The sequence below is a fragment of the Bos mutus genome, chromosome 4, assembly GCF_027580195.1.
Source record: "Bos mutus isolate GX-2022 chromosome 4, NWIPB_WYAK_1.1, whole genome shotgun sequence".
Lineage (NCBI taxonomy): Eukaryota > Metazoa > Chordata > Mammalia > Artiodactyla > Bovidae > Bos > Bos mutus.
The window spans coordinates 56321013-56341254 of NC_091620.1; the positions used below are offsets into that span (position 1 = coordinate 56321013).

Consider the following 20242-nt stretch of genomic DNA (forward strand, 5'->3'; position numbering starts at 1 on the left):
TGATTCTTTGCGACCCCATGGACTGCAGCCCTTCAGGCTCCTCTGTTCATGTGGATTCTCCAAGCAAGAATACTGGAGTGGGTTGCCATTTCCTTCTCTAGGGGCTCTTCCTGACCCAGGAATTGGGCCCACGTCTCCTGAATTGGCAGGTGGGTTCTTTACCACTGTGCCACCTGGGAAGCCTATTTGAATTATACCACCTCTAATAATGATAATACTTATCTGCCATTGATCATATTTGTGCAGGGAGATTAAACTCAAGCCTTTTTTGTTCAGTAGTCTACTGATGTATCAATCCACCAGTCTAACACTAATAATATAATATATAATAATATATATAATAAAAGACAGGACAAAGCAAACCATGTTATCACAATTTGAAACAAATGCTCGATTGAAGCAGGGCTATTTTTAATTCTTAAGGGACAGAAATATATCTTTGATGGAATAATATAGAGGACAGTGTTTAAAGCAGTGAAAAATAATGTCACCATCATTTTTGTAGTAAATTAAAAAAAAATCTGCTTAGGGGTGTTTCTTATACTTTTATAGAGTGTCCTAAATCAAGGTGTGATATGACAGGTGTGACTCTGATGGGGTGGGTAGCCTGCACACAGATTTCTGATGCTTCAGACAACCCTTGGGAGTTACCTAGAGGAAGACCTAGAGAAAGGATGAATTCTGTATTTTTCAGGTAATCCTCTGATTTAATCTATACATTTTTACAAACTTCAGAAGACTTAGAACCTGAGTATACACAGAAGAATGCCTGTTTCAGTTGGGGTATTGCTAATTGTTAGGTGCACATACAGTCATTATGCTAAATTTTATCTAACCATAAAAAAGTTTTTGATGTATACTTTAGCATTGACATTGTAGTTAGAGATGGCAATGTGTTGTTGGGAGGAGGCATTTTGATATCATTTTATGACAAGTGAACTAAGTCAGGCCTGGAGAAATCAAGTTCAAGGTCACCCAGGAGTCTGTATGTGGGACCCAAGTTAAAATTATCACAATCATCTTTTGAAGCAAGTTTGCTTCTTGTAGGGAGAACTAAACTAATGATTTAATTCTACATCTATACTGTATCCCAGCTTTGAGGTTGACTTTTAACGGGAAGATGGCATTTTTCTTGACACCTACTAACAGTAATTCCAACAATTCTAATTCCGAGAATAGCATTTCATATGTGTTTATAGATACTTCAGCATTTCATTTGGTCTCCAATGAAATAGAGATTGCTTTTAATCTTTTTACAGGAAGAGTGTGGGTATAAATCTTATGAGTGATGATTAATCTTTGACTTCTCAACTTAGTCCTTAATTGAAGTAACATTTCAGAGATATTTTTATGTGCTCCAGAGAGTAGAAACTCAAATACTGAAAGAAAGGAGGAAAGTGGATTACACTCCTTATTTGGGGTTGATTTTTTTCGCCTTTTGGGTCACCAATCAAATCCTTACATCAGGGAAAACCACAGTAATTCTGCAAGAGGTGTGATGCCTGTGGGAGGTTGAACACTGCATTTGTGGAGTTGGATTCCTCCTCTGTGTGATCTTTGAGTTAGCATCACCCTTGATGCCAATGGACTTGTCATTTCTTCAACTGATATACTATCTCATTAGTTTTTCTTTTTGCTCATCCTAGTCTTCTTTGGATATCTTGACTTCTCCTGCCTCTTCCCTGCCAACACCCACTTTCTGGATAATTTTACTCATTCTTTAAGATACAGCTCAGGCAGCACATCCTGAGTCTTCTCTGTCCTTCCCATCCTCACAGTTCCTAGATTGGCTTCTTTCCAGAACTGACTGTCTTATTGTATTGAAATCATCTTTTGTGGGTTTGTTTCCCCAGTAGATTAAGCTCCATTGGGACAGGATGCCTTAGTCATCCTGGCTCACTAGGATGAACTCATAATAAAGATTTGTTAAACTTACAAGATTCAGTATGGAATCAAACTCTTTTTAGCAAAAACTCTTTGAAGTCATGATTCCTGGGAATCCCCTAGAAACATGTGACCCATGGCTCTGTATTTGTGCACTAGATTTACCTGGTCTTGTGGGAATGTTTAACAGTCCTGTGCTATAATTGCTGATGATGAAGTGGGACAATCCTGACTTCTGTCTTGCTAACGCTATGCTGTTGCTTCTTTCTAGGTCAAAGGAAAGTGTTTGACCTCCCATTTGGAAGCTGCCTCTTTCGCAGTGATGTTTATGACAATGGATCCTCTTTTCTCTATGATAACTGCACTGCATGTACCTGCAAGGTAAGATAGTTCTGAGGGGCTGTGGTCCAAAATGGATGACATTTTGGTTTTAATGTTAACACTATAGCCAAATATAATAATGTGTTATTTATGGTAATGAGGCATTACTGATGCCACTTTATCTGTAAAGTTATATTGCGTGTTCACAAGGAAGTTTAGACATAGGATCCAAATTATGAATCACTGTTATGTTCCCAGGACCAATAAGTTAGCTCTAGGGGTAAGAATTAAACTCTGAGGGGCTAAAGCACTTATAAAAGTCAGACAAATGCACATTGCAGTGTTCTCTGGCTCTATTTATTCAGTATGAATTCTCTGACACACCTGGCAATAAAAATGGCTTTAACCACATGTAAGAGAAAAGAAGCCAACTCATCAGAAAAGGCTGTTGCTGGGAAAGATCGAGAACAGGAAAAGAAGGGGGCAATAGAGGATGAGATTGTTGGATAGCGTCACCGACTCAATGGACATGAGTTTGAGCGAACTCTAGGAGGTAGTAAAGGACTGGAAAGCCTGGTGTGCCGCAGTCCATGAGGGAGTCAGACATGACTTGGTGACTGAACAACAGCAGTAAAGAGAAAAGAAAGGCATGGGTTCACAGTTATCACAAAAATAAACCTGGTAGTTTGGGAAGAGAGTATTTATGTGTTGTTCATCATACCATTTCTTACTTGAGTCATTACACACTTTTCTCAAAAGGCAACCACACATCTGCTGCTGCTGCTGCTAAGTCGCGTCAGTCGTGTCCGACTCTGTGCGACCCCATAGACGGCAGCCCACCAGGCTTCCCCATCCCTGGGATTCTCCAGGCAAGAACACTGGAGTGGGTTGCCATTTCCTTCTCCAATGCAGGAAAGTGAAAAGTGAAAGTGAAGTCGCTCAGTTGTGTCCGACTCTAGCGACCCCATGGACTACAGCCTACCAGGCTCCTCCATCCATGGGATTTTCCAGGCAAAAGTACTGGAGTGGGGTGCCATTGCCTTCTCCGAACCACACATCTAGTGACTGGTAAAGAAAGAATTCCTCAGCTCCAGAAATTTAAAGGCATTATGCACATCACACATTCCTAGACTATGTTTATATGGTGATTCAGTTCTGAAACTGAGAAGAGAATCATTTACACGGAGGACTTTAGGACCATTCATTAGCAAGTTAATCGAAACATCTGTGTGACATGAGTTTAGAATAATACATTTTGGGGTGATAGTTGTTTGTTTTTAATAACCAGAGGTCTGGAGAGGGAAAGAGGAACTTTTTTCACTGTCAATCAGTAGCTGGAATTAGAGTTCAAAAGTTCCTGATTACTCAAGGCATGGTTTGTTAATGAGCATGCACTGCATCTTCGAGGAAGTGGCCAAGGAAGGGCTGAACTGTCTGTTCCCTAGCACTGAACAGCAAGTAATTCCGAAGACTGGAATTACTTTCCTGAGGCCCTCTCCTCTCTTTCATGGTTCATAGAATCCTGTGCTAAGCATATAGCCACTCCTTTTGTTGCCTTGGCCTCCATCCTCTGGACTTCTCTTTCTCTCCTGGAATTTCACAGGTTATAGCTTCCTCTTGGGGATACTGAGCCTTTGATGAAAGACATCACATTCCCGATTCTCTTGATTGCAGAAAAGCCAGGCATCCCAGGGATGGAAATTAGTTATGCTTGCAGCGTTTTGGGTCTCATTCTTTGAGAGATTCTTTGAGAGGTGATTAGCCAATATATCCCAATACTCAAAAGAAGCGTAACTGAAACTGTTCCTTCAAGATGTTTTTTATCAGAGTATGAATTCACGGTCATTTTTGGGAAATGGAATACTTGAAGAATCAGGCTGCAATCATTTGGGGTGATCAGGGTTGTTTTGTATCTGTTAGAGTTTCCCTCTCCAGTATCCCCATCCAGTGAGTGCCATGCAGGTGCAGGAAATAGTTCTCTAAACACAATTCAGTTTTAGGTTTCCGTCTGCCTGCAGTGTCCTCATCTTCCTTGAGTCTGATTAGCAAACTCCTCTTCATTTATAGCAGCCTTTCTCAGATATCACCTCTTCTAGTGAGGTTTTCCCAACCCACCTAGATAGGTAATTGTTGCATCTTCTCTCCTAGCCCTATACCTTTACCAGTTCTTTTTACCACATTATTATATAGTCTTTGTTCAGATGGTTATCTCTTCTCTTTGTGAGTTCCTTGAGGACAGGCGCACATCTATCCATCTCTGTATTCTAATTGCTTAATCCAGTTCCAGGCAATGATCTAATGATACTCTAAATGTGTGTGTGTTTGTGTGTGGTGGGGGATGGTTGGTTGTGGGTGTATATTTAATGAAAGTTGGGCAATCTATCATGAAGTATGCATTATTCTAGAGCTGGTGAGTGCCCTTGTTTTTCAAACTTGAAATCAAAATATGCAGTTTGACAAAGGATTTTTGCCAATTTATGAGTTGACTTATTTCCATGTGCCAGGCACTGTGCCAAGTACTTTGCATATTCCATTAAACTGCACAATCAACTTGAGAGGTGTTATCATCTCCATTTTGAAGATGAGGAATCCAGGGCACAGAGGGATGGATTTGTACAAGACAATACACTTAATACATGAACTGGCATTCTACCCTGGTCATATTCAATTCTATATCTTATCCACTGTGTGATGTGATTTGAATAACAAATGCCTTTTTTTGAAGGATCATCTCATTGTCATATTAATCTTAAGAGGATAAGTTAGTGAGAGTATAGTAGATGGTACCAGAAGTGCCTCTTGAAACCATAGAATTGATGTAGAAGTTGCAGAAGTTACATCTGTCGATTTACTCAACCTATTTGTATGTGAGGCTCCAAAGTGAGTCCTCTCTCCAAGCTTACTGATTGGGTCTATGTCTTGGAGAGGGGTTTGGTCTCTCATTTCCCTGCTCTTGGTTCACACTAACTCAGCACTTTGAGGTCATTGCCGATCTACCCTGGGATATTTCTTTCCTCCATCCTGTCTTCTGCTAAGTTTCATAAATATTTTGCTCTTATAGTCATTTCATCTGACATTCTACTCCAGGTGAAATTTCAACTTGTTGGCTGGGAAACTGGAAAAATTTGCTTTTCTTAGGGCTTCCCTGGTGGCTCAGAGGGTAAAGCGTCTGACCCGCAATGCGGGAGACCGGGTTCTATCCCTGGGTCGGGAAGATCCCCTGGAGAAGGACATGGCAACCCCACTCCAGTATTCCTGCCTGGAGAATCCCATGGACGGAGAAGCCTGGTGGGCTATATATATAGTCCATGGGGTCACAGAGAGTAGGACACGACTGAGTGACTTCTATATATATATATATAATAGGCTCCTCTGAACTTTTTTCCCATGCATTGTTGAATGAGTCAGTAAATACAACTCACTTGGCTATTTTGTCCATGGAATGCCACTTCTTTTGAAATCAAGCCATACTCCTTAATGTTACAGATATAGACTTGTCAACCTCAGAGTTTAAGTTTCCCTGATTAAGGTCACACAGTTGATGGAAGACCCCTAGAACCCAGGCCTAGCTTTAGAATCGCTCATTTGGTTCCTTTGTGAACACAGAACACACTAAGGAATTTCATCTTCACATGGAGCATGAGCTCTAAATTTTTACTCTTTGATCAAAGATATCCTGAGTTTACTGTCAGCTCTTAGAAGGTGTCATAAAGCCATGGGGGAGCCCTGAGGGAACACTGTTAAGGAGGGTTGTAAAAGATGAGAAGGGCAGGAAAAAGGAAGGAAACTGGTTGGTCCATAGTGCACTGGGCCTTCTAACCCAGTGGCTGGAGCAGGATATCCCATCAGTCTGCTGAGCATTAACTGATAAGCCCTTGGAAAGTGGGGGGGCATATGTCACACTGTTCATAGCTTCCTCTTCTTCTAGTCCGGATACTTGGTCAGCAAGTAAAATTTTGAAGTGAATGAAAGATTTATTGCAGTGACTTAGAATATGGTCGGAGAAGGCAATGGCACCCCACTCCAGTACTCTTGCCTGGAAAACCCCTTGGATGGAGGAGCCTGGTAGGCTGTAGTCCATGGGGTCGCTAAGAGTCGGATATGACTGAGTGACTTCCCTTTCACTTTTCACTTTCATGCATTGGAGAAGGAAATGGCAACCCACTCCAGTGTTCTTGCCTGGAGAATCCCAGGGACAGGGGAGTCTGGTGGGCTGCTGTCTATGGGGTCGCACAGAGTCAGACACGACTGAAGCGACTTAGCAGCAGCAGCAGCAGCAGCAGAATATGGTATCTTTGATCCCGGGTTGGGAAGATTCCCTGTAGAAGGGAAAGGCTACCCACGCCAGTATTCTGGCCTGGAGAATTCCACGGACTGTATAGGGGTCCATGGGGTTGCAAAGAGTTGGACACGACTGAATGACTTTTATACACATCTTCAGCATATGTTTTAAAGAAGTTAATTGTGGGTTGTTAAAGGAAGACCAGGACTTCCCTGTAGCTCAAACAGTAAAGAAACTGCCTGTGATGTAGGAGACCAGGGTTCGATTCTTGAGTTGGAAAGTTCCTCTGGAGAAGGGAATGGCAATCCACTCCAATATTCTTGCCTGGAGAATTCCATGGACAGTGAAGCCTGGTGGTCTACAGTCCGTGGGGTCGCAAAGAGTCAGACATGACTGAGTGACTAACACACACAAAGGAAGGCCAGGCAGGATGTCTGGTGGAGGTGGAAATTGTCTTTAACTTCCAGTTTGCTTTCGGGCCCCCAGGACTCCACTGTTGTGTGTAAGAAGAAGTGCTCCCACCCTGGTGGCTGCGACAGAGGCGAGGAGGCCTGTTGTGATGACTGCCTCCTACGAGTGCCCCAGGAAGACATCAAAGTGTGCAAGTTTGGCAACAAGATTTTCCGGGTATGTCATGAACCAAGCTCATGGGAACTACTGTATGATACTGAGTTGTGGAAAGCTCCTAGCAAAGTGCAGATTGCAATATTTCATATTTTGTGTATCCATGTATGTATGTGTATAAAAGTATTTATTTATATTATATGTGCATATATGTTTAGAGTCAAGGACACTTAGGGGTAGAGAAGCAACTGTTTGAAAATGTGTTTTTCTTGGCTTTACTTTTGGTGTATAACATACGTTAAACCTGTAAAACATTGCCTTTTCTAAATGTGGTGCCAGTGGTTGGGGCTGAGCTGAGGAGTCCCCTGGATGGTGCAGCTATGGGTACCCAAATGCCTGGGGACAGCAGTCAGAGATGCACGGTCCTCCGTGCCAAGATCCTGATTCTCTTAGAACTTTCCCACTAAGCTCCTTTTTCAGAGAGAGATTTTCCCATTTGGAAGCTGTTTGGGTGAGGTTGTGGCCAGCAGAGCAGTTGAACAAAGATGAGCGGGTCCTGCCCCAGCTGAGTTAGTAGGGTCGTCTGCTGCCCATCTCAGGTGTGTTTTACATTGTTTTCTAGTGGCGTGGGTGGAAGCTGGCCAGTGACCATTTAAACGTTAGGATTAAGATCGTTGACTTTGTCCAAAGTGCTGCCCATCTAATCTGTTTTCCCCACGGGTGGAGGGAGTTTCTCTGTACCTGAAGGTGTCATCTCAGGGTACCTTTGAGAATCGAGACCCTCAGAATCAAGTCAGAGATGGAGGCACCTCAGGCCCTCTGCACTTGGCTAGATTTCCTATTACAGAGCTGGAGGGAGCGTCTTGATTCTTACGACATATGTAAAAAGATTTGATGTATCATGCCTCAGGGAAGGGCGTCTGTATGTATCTGTGTGTTGTGGTTCCACAGTAGCTTCCAGAGCTACTCATGTGTCCTCTTTACACGTCATCCTCTGTCTCTGGAGCATCCAGATGCGGTAGGCTCACCCTGATGACTCTATTACGCAAAGTGCTTCCCAGGCTCCTCCCAAAAAGGTTCCTTCATATACATGGATGGGGCCTGAAGTAATTTATGGAGTCCTAGAAATGTGCACTCAGAGAATTTGCAATAGTCAGATGCCCTTTAAAACAGATTCAGTAAGAGAGATAAAAGGCACTAGAGACATAGGTAGTCCTTAAAATACCTCCCAAAAATGAGAAGGAAGAGTAAGAGGCATAGGTGACATCAAAGATCTGGGCTGGTTTTTCTGTTTTTAATAAAATTTGCTGCTTAGATCCAGAAGCCCAGAAAGGAATCCTTGCTCTGTTTTCAGGCCTAAATCTATTGCCCATAATCTTTTTTTTCACAAGCAAGAATACACGTTCCTGCATGTTCCCAGAAGTACAGGATTTTTGTGGTTGGGCACTCAGCAATTGCAGATTATAAATCCAATAAGCCAAAGAGATGCCTCAAACAGCTTTTTCTGGGCTAGAAAATGTGTCCTAAGTGCTACCCAGCCTTTTAGGAAGAGAATATCAGACAGGCAGGGACATGGGATGAATGGCTCTTGGAGTTTTCTGTCTGTGCTCCACATTTTCAGGTGGTTTGCTGGTCAGGTGTCTGGCTGGCAATGGGAGTCATATGGATTAGTCTCTGTTCTTTGCATGTTTGTGCCCCATGTGGGCCAGAACCATGTCACATCTGGGAATAAACTAACCACCCCCGGACGTCTCAATTAACTAGTGGCATCTGGGAGAACTCAAACTTTTCAGTCCTATCAAATGGAAAAATTAGACCCTTGTTGCATCATGTAGGAAAAGTCTTGTTTGCTTTCCAGGGTGAAGCTAAGTAAACAGTGCAAAAGGAGCAAGATGCAAATATGACTTGTTTGGTGTACAAGCATTTTTTTTTTTAATATACCCTGGAGGGGAAATGCGCGCGCGCACACACACATACACTAAGATCTACCATTTCTATCAGATCAGTTAGATGTAGATAAACACCTCAGAGTAATTCAGTCTACTGATGGAAACCATCACTCAGGGAAGAAATGCTTTCCTTGACAGACAAATCCTAGCCTGGTGGATTAGCTCCCATCAGCCTCCAGTTTATGGAAGAATTCTGTGGTCTCTCTTGCAGGATGGAGAGATGTGGTCGTCTGTCAACTGTACCATCTGTGCTTGTGTGAAAGGCAAGACAGAGTGTCGCAAGAAGCAGTGTGTTCCCATCAGCAGCTGCCCTCAGGTTCGTCTGCAGGTTGACTTACTCTTTACCTAAGCATCTAGAGAACCATCCTGTGTGTGGCATGGTCACCTCCCATCTTCTGAACACAGAATTCAGATCCTCCAAAACTTCCAAGTTCCCAAATAGACACGTGTCCTTTGCAAAGCTTGCTCCTTGTTCTTTATGATTCTCATCCAGATTCTAGCCTAGCAGGGTAATAGCTCTTACCTCGCTCTGTTTTTTACTGATCTCTCCCAGTTTTTTGTTTTAATGTCTCCAACTTCTGTTTGATCAGCTCCCTCGTGTCTTTTGCTGGGTTTTCTTTTGAATATCATAAAAGATCCTTTCATTTTACCTCTCTCTTTCTTTTCAAATCAGTTTTCTTCCTGTAGCCATTCAAAGGAATATGTGGTTGTTTATTAATAAATTCCCCAAGGAGTTTCACCTGCCCAGTGGCACCCTCCAACCCCTTTTCTGAAGTTTTCCCTCTCCAACCCGGGCTCTGTTGTAGTCCTGAATGGAAATGGTGTCTTTATGGAAATATCTCTTTTCAGAAACCCATAGTTCCAGTGCCCTGAATAAAGCATCCATTATCTTCCAAAGCATGAGCTTCATTGAATTCACCTCAGCAACTTGAAACCTTTCAAGGTTTTATGCATTTTGGGAAAATGTCAAGCCTATTCAATACCTTCCAGTAAATGAAAAAATACATCCATATAATCAGGACATGTCTTCCCTTCTCTGTCAGAGACAGCTTTTAATTTTATTCACATCTGTTATTATTATAAACAAAAAGTTGCTGTTTTTACGTGAGTGCCAAATGAAGCACAAAAAAACAACAGCTGTTGCTATTGCACAACTGAATAAAGGGGGAAAAAAAAAAGAAAAAAAGAAACCCTAATTAGTCTTGCTTTAAAAAGCCTCAGACATAAAACTGAAAAAAAAAAAAAAAAAAAAAAACCCAGGAGATACAATAAGGAGAGTTGAGCATGATCTACTTATAAATATTCATTGGGAAAAATGGTATCACATCATTTTTGCCCGTCCTCCGGGAACCCTCGCTGCTAATGAACTCCTGCGGCACATGTTAGTAATAATGGGCTTCCTTATTCTACAAGACAAAAACAAAAGGCTGAGCCAGCCTGGTGGCTCGAGCAACCAGCCTCTGCAGGCCCTGGTGGAGTTCCCGGCTTCACTTGAGTCCTGCCACTCGCGGCAGGTGTGGTGGTCTTCACAGACCTCTTGCTGTGGGGAGGTGAGCGCTCTTTCCGTTACCAGCATCTTGGTTCCTGTCTCTTGTTTGTGGACCATATTTGGGCCAGGAGCATCCGTCCCTCCAGGCGCAGGCCTGGCGTTTCCCCCACCCCACCCCCACCCCACCCCTGTCTTCTTGTCAGAGCCCGTCAGGCAGTGCCTGGCTCCTGCCTCAGGGCCCACCTTTTTGTTTCTAGGCAGTTTTCCAATCATTCCTTTGGTTCACACTTTGCCTCCTCAGGGGCCAGCACAAGCACTTTGGAAGATAATTTAGTTTTACCATAGAAATCCTGTTAAACACTTACTTCCCCTCCCCTGCATTGCTTTGGGAAATTAAAAAAATAATAATAATAATAATTTTTTTTTAAGAAACAGACATATTCCTGCTCTATCCTTCCTGGCTACTATACATCTTTTTCCAGAAGTTTGCATGCCTTGTTGAAGAAGGATTGTGTGGTTGCATTCCCTTCTTGACAGTCCCCCAGGGCAAAGGAGTGCATTTGGTGAGAAGGACGGAGGGGTCCACTGGGGACAGGTTCGATGTGACAGTCATTCCATCACTGTTAATATGTCCTGAGACTTCCTCTGTAGTCATAGGACCAATCTCTTCTGATGCTGAGACCCCGCCCCCCCCACCTCTGAGGTGGGTGCTGTTACTAGGCCCTTCTTACTCTTGCTTTCTTGGGGCATTCAGAATTCCTCAGCGAGTTCCACGTAACTCAGGAGCCAGACATCATAGCTTTCTCTTGATTTATTCCCTGCCTAATTTAGTGATGTTTCCAGCCCCTCTCTCACTTTCTGAAGAAAGCAACTGGCTGTTTCTGTTGAGGTACGGATGCAGGGAATCACAGAGTCACTCTTTGCTGGGGCCTTGGTTTAAACAGCTCTGTATGCCATTATTCCATCAGCTGGAGCCAGCCAGTTGATTTGTCCTCAACTACTTTCAGGCACGAGAAGCCAAAGGAGTCCTCTGTGCCAAATAGAACCAGACAACAGAGCTCTTGGTCATGAAATTGTCGTGTTGCCCCAAACCATGGAAGGTGGCATGGCATGGAGTTTTTGAGTCTCATTCAAACCTGTCATAGCCTTTAATGTACCTTTTTAAAGCGTCAGACATGGTTCTAATTCTTTAATTATCAACTGCCATCTTTTTTTGTTGTTGTTGTTAGTGTGATTTGTTTTTTAAGTACCTAAATCTATTCTTGATGCAATCGACAGGTAGTGAAACAAGGCTTGACACAAGTCTTGGGCCACCACTCTGTGGTCTGTTTCCCTAGTTTCCTGTAAAGAGGGGAAAGGGGCATTTGTATATAGAGGGTTGTTGTGAAGCATAAATGTGATAAGGAAAGAAGAAAGTACGGCATTTTTTTCCTACTGTATAGATACCCAATAAATGTTAACTTCTCTTAAAGATTAAGATGAGACCTCTCTCATCTTAAAAATCTGCAGTGAAAAGTTGGCCTATAAGGTCACACAAAATTAAGTTTGATTTTGGGTTGGCTCAGACGGTAAAGCATCTGCCTGCAATATAGGAGACCTGGGTTCTATCCCTGGGTTGGGAAGATCCCCTGGAGGAGGAAATGGCAACCCACTCCAGTACTCTTCCCTGGAAAATCCCAAGGATGGAGGAGCCTGGTAGGCTACAGTCCATGGGGTCACAAAGAGTCGGACACGACTGAGCGACTTCACTTCACCCTTGTGTTACATGACATCGATGTCTTCGTCTATATGAAGGAAAATGCTCAGCTCACTAAGTTTTTGTGAATCTTAATAACAAAAATTATAATATGTTCTAAATATTAACTTATTTTAAACCCTTGCAGTTAGCCTGATGTAGGGTAACCTAAGGAAAATATCTAGTCAGACGTCTGTTTCATAGCATGTGCTTCCTGAATGTTCATTTTCTTCCACGTTTCTTTTCCCCTGTGATTCCACTGAGTCAGAGATAAAGCAATGTCATTCTCTGATAAGAGTCCTGAGATTATGCTTCTTCCTTTAAATGTCAATCATTAGAAAAAAATGAGAAGAAATGCAGTAGAGGAGATTACACTGTTTTTCCAGAAAGGTAATGGAAAATTACTCAGCATTTCAAAACCCTTAGCCCCGTTTGGCTTTGACTACATAATAGTCAGGGATAGCGTACCACTCTCTGAAAGAAGGAATCAGGTGGAATTTCATTTGTGGCACAGATATTGTCCGTATACATAGGCCCAAGCTTGGGTTACTGTTTATTTTTGGCTCCCTCCAATAAGCAGAGACAGAATGAAAGCTTTGCATAGACTGATAGATTGACAGCCAATTCCCATTTCTACATGTGTGCACTTGGTCTCTAGAGGGCTAGATTTGGGTATCAGTGAAAAGGTGGAATCCAGACTGTCTCCATCTCCCCTCCATGTGAGAAAAATCACACCAATGAAACCTTTAGGGATTATATTTCTCTGAGGATAAAAACAGGAAAGCTTTTTGAATGACTTTGCCTGGCTGTAGAACCTGATACTTAAAACTTCATTTTCACCACCATCATCACCATCTGGGCATCGAGTTCAAATACAGCTTGGATGAATTTCATTGATTTATCTGGTATGAGATTTAAAAAAGAGTTTTGTCCTCAGCAGACCCTGTTTTTTAACACTGAACTCTTTTTTTTTTTTTCTCTTTTTCTTGATTAGGGTAAAATTCTCAACAGGAAAGGATGCTGTCCTATTTGCACTGAAAGTAAGTTTATTGAAAATATGCTATTAATATTTATTTTGCATTTTATAGTACAGCAAGAAAAATGGTGGTGTAAGTTTTCAGCCTCTTTTATTTCTGTGGGAATAGGATGGGATCATCTTACCTTGCTACAGACAATTAAAGTCAGTGGTAATCCTTGTACAGAAGCACAACTAAGACAAATGCGAGTGTTTCTGCTGGGATGTGTTGCTGTGAGAAATTTAGAAGACAAATGGTCTCATGAGGTTTTAGGAAGGGCCAGGTGGCTCAGCTGGTAAAGTGTCCGTCTACAATGTGGGAGACCCGGGTTTGAGCCCTGGGTTGGGAAGATCCCCTGGAGAAGGAAATGGCAATCCACTCCAGTACTATTGCCTGGAAAATCCGATGGACAGAGGAGCCTGGCAGGCTACAGTCTATGGGGTTGCAAAGAGTCCGACATGACTGAACAACTTCAGTATACTATCACTATAGATAGCTTGATGTGCCTTTTAACTGCTAATAGCATTTGCAGCCATAGTGACTAAAAGATAATGATATCCTATAAAACCAAATGTTATATATAACCTAGGAGAGATTCTCCTTCCTTCCTTATGAAGCCAAACAGTTGCCCGTCTTTCTCCCTCACCCTCACCACGGCTTCATCACTGTTTCACTTGGGCACATCCAGTGATGCTCTTGGTAAAGAGAAAACAAGAGGTCTTGGCTTGGTTTGGTTGGCAATGGTGTAGCCATCCTGTTATTTTTAACTGAGATCTTGAAGGTTCTAACATGGCCGTTTTGAAAGCCATCTGGGACTGTACTACCCACCACTTAGACAGCATAGCAACAGATTTCAAGTGTGCCCAGATCTGTTAGCAAACCACTGTTTCAGTCCCCTCACATTCATATGGTTTCTAGATAGCTTTCTGAAATGTTTCACTGAAGGAGGAGTATTCATAATGTCGCTGTCAAATTAGTATGATAAGCAGGATTAGCCCAGCCATGGAATCTGTTGGAGTGTATTTTATGAGCCATTCAGGCTTAAGTGGGCTTTGAAGATAGTTGAAAGCAGCTTTCACATGGAAACAGGTTTGTTTATTTCACTTGTCTGAAGCCAGAGTTTATATTACTAAGAGTTATCCTGGCTCTTCTTTTTAGATACATAGGTTCATTATATATATATTATCATATATACATATATTGCTATTCACACATACATACATATATATATATATATCTCACTATTTTTTGAGACAGATATTAAACAATTATGCATTGTACACTGGATAAAAGTGATGGCTGAATTAAGGAAAATTAAGTTATAAACTTAATAAAAGAATTTTTCTTTAAAGACAAGGAAGTACATAAATTAAGTCAAAGGAGGCCAACTAAGTATATTAGTAGAGCCTGGGATGCAGGAAGAAGAATTAGCTACGATTAACACACCAGTTGATTTTAAAACATGTGTATAAACTATTACATTTAATCATCTTCCCAGAGATTCTCTGAGGAAATTTTGTTTATGGATGGTTTGGAGGCCACTTCCAGCTTAATTCTTTTTTGGATGTGCAGAGTCAAGCCTAAATTGATGAAGTTTTCCTCTGTATCCATGTCAATGGAGATGTTTACATTTCCCTAGAAAGTATCTCTTAGTTAAAGTAGAGACCGACCACCAATGAACAGACAGGTTACATCTTCCCATCTCATGCTGTCAGGCAGGAATACTGCTTATCAGCTTAATAAGAAAATATATGGCCAGTCTTGTAAAGAAATAGCCTAAATCTTGAATTACCAGACTTTATGTTACAAGGATGATTGTTGAGATCGTTGAGAGGAAAGCTACATTTCATTATTAGTTTATCCACTATGGGCTAGTCTTTCCAAATATATTGGGTTCGCCAAAAACTTCCTCTGAATTTTTCCATAACATCTTACAGAAAAAATACAAAGGAACTTTTTGGCCCAGCTAATAGCATACTGGTGACTTATTAGAAAACAAAAAGGAAAGAAAAGAAGAATAGAAGGATGAGTATGACAAAAACCAAACCAGATTTTTAACTGGTCATATTAAATATTGATTGGACATGTGTTGTACATTGTATTTTAAGTATAAATGTTGTACATGTGAATAAGCCTGTGACTTCTGTCACTGAGAGAGGCAAGTTGGCAAGGGAGAAGTCACCCCGCTGGAGGGATGCCAAGGAGATGACTGACTCTGTGCACCTGCATCCAGCAGGTCAATATGGGACGAGTCCAGGCATGTGGTTCTCGGTCCAAATTGAGGTGATATCATCAAATGGCGATGTCTCAATTTCCTTTGGTGTTCTTTCCATCTGTTTACTCTTTCTTGCTCTCCAGCAGTTCTTCCATCAATGCTGTAAAACACATTCTACTTGGAGAGGTTTATTTGTTCAGATTGAGTTATGAGTTCAGAGAAGGCAATGGCACCCCACTCCAGTACTCTTGCCTGGAAAATCCCATGGACGGAGGAGCCTGGTAGACTGCAGTCCATGGGGTCACTAGGAGTTGGACACGACTGTATAACTTTCAAGTAGACAACCTGAGCGAATTCGCTTTCACTTTTCACTTTCATGCATTGGAGAAGGAAATGGCAAGCCACTCCAGTGTTCTTGCCTGGAGAATCCCAGGGACGGGGGAGCCTGGTGGGCTGCCGTCTCTGGGGTCGCACAGAGTCGGACACGACTGAAGCAACTTAGCAGTTATGAGATGGGATGACTTCCAATTTTTTTTAAAGCAACGCCTAGACTTTCATAGCACATTCAGGTAGACTTATTCCGATGTCCTTTAGCTGCAGTCTAAAGACCTCCTATTTTGAAATTCCTTTGTCATTATATCCAAGATCCAGAATAAACCTTAGAGCTCGTTTTTTCCCTCCTATGTCAATTATGAAAACTCTTCTGGTATATGAGTTTCTAAAACAGGCAAATGAAGTTTGAAGTACAAACTAAGGCTAGTATTTTCTAGAACCAGAAAAATGACTGATTTCTCTCTCATTCAAATAAGATCACACATACACATGTATATATCCCGTTAGTTACTACAGAGTTTCCAACCTCAGTGTTATTGATTGTTTGGCCAGATAATTCTTTGTGGTAGGGGCTGTCCAGTGCATTGTGTGATGTTTAGCTGTGTCTCTGGCCTCTACCAACTAAATGTCAGTAGCAACCCAACAATATCTTCAGAAATTTCCAAATGTCCCCTGGGGGACAACATCACTCCTGGTGGAGAACCACTGGTACTCTAAACAGAAGTAGCGGCATAGGTGAATCCAGAAACAAACACCTATGGTACTAATAACAATAAATTGACTCCTTTAGTTAATTAATTAATTTTAATTAGAGGGTAATTGCAATATGATGTTTTTGGTCATACATCAACATGAATCGGCCACAGGTATACATGTGTCCCTTAACACAGTGATGAGATGGAGTAGGAGCATAAAGTGAGGCTGACCTTTGCTGTTGTAAAAATTGACATTGCAGAAGCCTTTGGATTTAACTGAATGTGTTTCAGTATTTTCATTGCCTAGCTCTAGAAAAAAATTATAAAGGTATCATTATGTCTCAATTGATTCAAGTCACCATCTTTGTTTTAGTTGCTAGGAAGCTAGAAATAAATTTGTATCTCATCTCCAATAGCATGTGGCTTTTGAGTAATACACTTTCTCCTGACTTCATCTTATATGTCTTTTACCTTTGGATGTTTTGGATTATTTAGTATGGATGCATGTAAGCTATTTCCAATCCTCTTTTGGAAGGAGGCAAGATAAAAATAAGTGTTAGTCACTTGAGTCATGTCTGACTCTGTGACCCCATGGACTGTAGCCCACCAATCTCCTCTGTCCATGGAATTCTCCAGGTAAGAATATTGGAGTTAACCATTCCCTTCTCCAGAGGATCTTCCCAGCCCAAGGATTGAACCTGGGTCTCCTTCATTGCAGGCAGATTTTTTACCATCTGAGTCACCAGGGAAGCCCATATTATGTATGTAGAATGGCAATCCACTCCAGTATTCTTGCCTGGATAATCCCATGGGCGGAGGAGCCTGGCGGGCTGCAGTCCATGGGGTCTCAAGGAGTCGGACACGACTGAGCGACTCACACACACACACACACACACACATGCATAAATAAAATGGACTGATTACATAGCATCCAATCTAAAACTTATTTTGGTTATCTGCAGTAGTTAAATGAGTATTGCATTATTTCCAATAGTGCCATTGCATCATCTGTTTCTAAAATCCTATAGAATTCCTGCCTTATTGACTCGCTTAATCTGCCTTGATAGTGTTTGAGGCTCTCTCAGACCTCTGAAAGGAACAGTGCAGAGAAAACTCAAACATATAAAATGTTTTTATAGGCTTCTCCTTTAAGTCAGTGCTAACAGTAATTTATAGTTACCCAGGTACAATATTGAGGTATAAAATTGTTATACTCCTCACAGTACAGTAGTCTTCAAAGTCTGAAAGACAGATGATGATTCCATAAAAAGACAGTCCTCTTAAAATCAGACCTGAAGAAAGTGTGTAAAGGATTACTGTCTTTTATTAACATGGGACATTCTTTTTCCAACTGAAAAGAATTAAACTTGATTTGGAGGATTTATTTAAAATAAAATATTTGAAGTGAGCTAAACAAACTTTATAAAGCTTTGGTGCAAATGCTGTTTCTTGCCAAAGTATGAGCTATAGCTTAAAGCAAGTCCTGCTTTCCCTGAGCTGAGGGTCATAGGACTGTGAATTGGGTGCCAAGAAGGCCACTGTCTGCTGTGTGTGTAGCACTTGGGTTTGTGTAAAATGTTATCTTACTGTGTGTTGTCAAACCGTAGGCAGAATCTTGACCTAGCCACCCAACAGAGACCTGAATCAGATAAATTCTTTGCTGGCAGAATGTCTGTTTTCATACATGGAAATAGTACTCAATGGCAAAATTTTCACTGATAAGAGATGGAGGGGTGTGTGTGTGTGTGTGGAGAGAGAGAGAGAGGGAAAGAAAGACTGACTTTGAGAAAAATTTAATCTCCTAACCATCTGTTAGATCAGAGGCAACCAAAGGTAATCCAGACATAGATGCCCCGTCTCTGACTATCTCAGATTTGTTAAGCTGTGCCTGTAGCTACATCAGTCTTAACCATCAGAATCCCAACCCCAAAGGAAAGTTCACGATTACATAACACAGAGGAGGGTAGGGTATACTGAGCACAGATGTGCATTTAATTGAAATAACCTCAACTACCTGTCCCACAAGTAATAGGAAATATTAGGTTTCAGCAACTTAGGGTGCGAGGAGGCTCACAGTTGCCAGGTGACTCTTTAAAACCCCCAAGAGTTAGGTTTCCAGCTGTGTGCAGCACTGGGGTGTCTGCTGTCCAAGAGGGCCCCTGCATGCTGCTTGAACCTACCATGGACATGGTGCAATTGCTCTGGCTGGTCTTGGTACATCTTTCTTAAGTCCTCGAGCACGGCTACAGCGACCTCCAATTAAAGAGTAGTTGTAGAAAGGGGGACTGCAACAACTTAATGCAATAGTGACCTTGGGGTCCATTTTATGAGAAGTCTCCACTGACAGAGGTTCTGCAAATTCGTAATGCTGAGTTTGAGCAAGGTTTCTGGCCTCCAAGACTGTAAGCAACTCCAGGTCCCTGGACACCAGGAGTCTGTCCTTAACTCAGGAAAGTGAGGAAATTTGAAACCGGAGCTCAAGATGCTTGTAGAATAAGAATTTGTGGTGTTGACTTTAGCCCTGCCGAGGAGGTGTTAAGCTAAGTAGCCACTGAAGTTTCTGCTCCAGTGTCTGGAGGTGGGTTTGTCACTGCTCCTGAGGCTCAACCAGCAGACGGGGTGGCAAATAAAACCCAACTGTACCACAGTGGTAGCTGGGAAACCCCACACAGGCAGGAGCGGCATTAGAAGGGAGTGAGGGAATCAGTTTATGTTCTCTTTTATATACTGCTCTAAGGAATATTGTTTCTTTAAATGTTCTGGCTGTAGATTGATGTAAAGTTGGAGGGCCCTGAGGTTATTAGGGGTCCTCTTTTATCCATGACCTATTGTCAATTTCAACAGGGTGTTAGTACTTCTTAAGTTGTGACTGTTAACAATCATCACCACCACCATCATCATTGTCTAACAATAATGGCAGTAACGGTAATAGCAACAGCAGCCAATATTTATTTAGCATCTGCTATGTATTGAAACAGGTCCTAGGCTGTCTTTTTTTATCTTATTTGATCTTCACAGTCGTTTTGACCATGTTATGGCCAAGTAAATGTCATTAGCTCCATTTAATAGCCAAGGAAACTGAGGCTTTGAGATTATGAATGATGCCCAACATAGGTCGTGGAGCCCAAATCAAGGAAGTCTGGCCCCAGGGACTGGAAATTGGACTGGAAATTCTGTCTTTACTTCTCAGTCATTTTGTTTGATATGATAACCAGTTGCAGTTAGGAAGGGAAGAGGTCTGGAGGGCTTTTTGACTAGTGGGGATTAGAGATTGGAGAAGGATTTTAGGAAGAGTTTCTAATTAGACAGCGTTTCCCTTTACACCACCCAGGAAGAGATGTAGATTCAGATGCCCATGCTTTCTTTACCTGGTGATACCCTCACGTTTCTGCTCAGGTGCAGAGCAGTTGGTGTGCTCTGTGCTCAATGAAAAATCAAACTAGCATGGTTTTCCATGTTATTCTTTTTTCCTCCTGGAAACTCAAGGTTGAGATGGTTCCAGCAGTAAGTGAAGATCACCCAAATCTTCTTACTTACAATAATAAAAGACATGTAATTTGAAATTTGGAATAACTGTATAAATTCCATCAGGAGTAAGAAAGAACAAAATCTCTCTGCCAGTCAAGCTTCTCACCATTTTAGCATCATGGAATTGTATAAATGAATGGACCTTAATGTAAGGTCAACCTTCCCACTTCTTAGGTAAGGAAGTTGAGGCTAATGGTAGTATTAACTGGAAGAACGAGGATGAAAACCTGA

The 20242-nt window shown here is 41.8% G+C and overlaps 1 protein-coding gene across 1 annotated transcript in view; it reads left to right on the forward strand.

Moving 5' to 3' along the window:
- The window catches only part of BMPER (BMP binding endothelial regulator), a 252156-nt gene that overhangs the window by 145339 nt on the left and 86575 nt on the right, over nt 1-20242 (forward strand). The window contains 4 exon segments of the mRNA XM_070369518.1: nt 2156-2265; nt 6974-7114; nt 9212-9316; nt 13219-13264. Coding sequence (XP_070225619.1) covers nt 2156-2265; nt 6974-7114; nt 9212-9316; nt 13219-13264 — 402 coding nt within the window.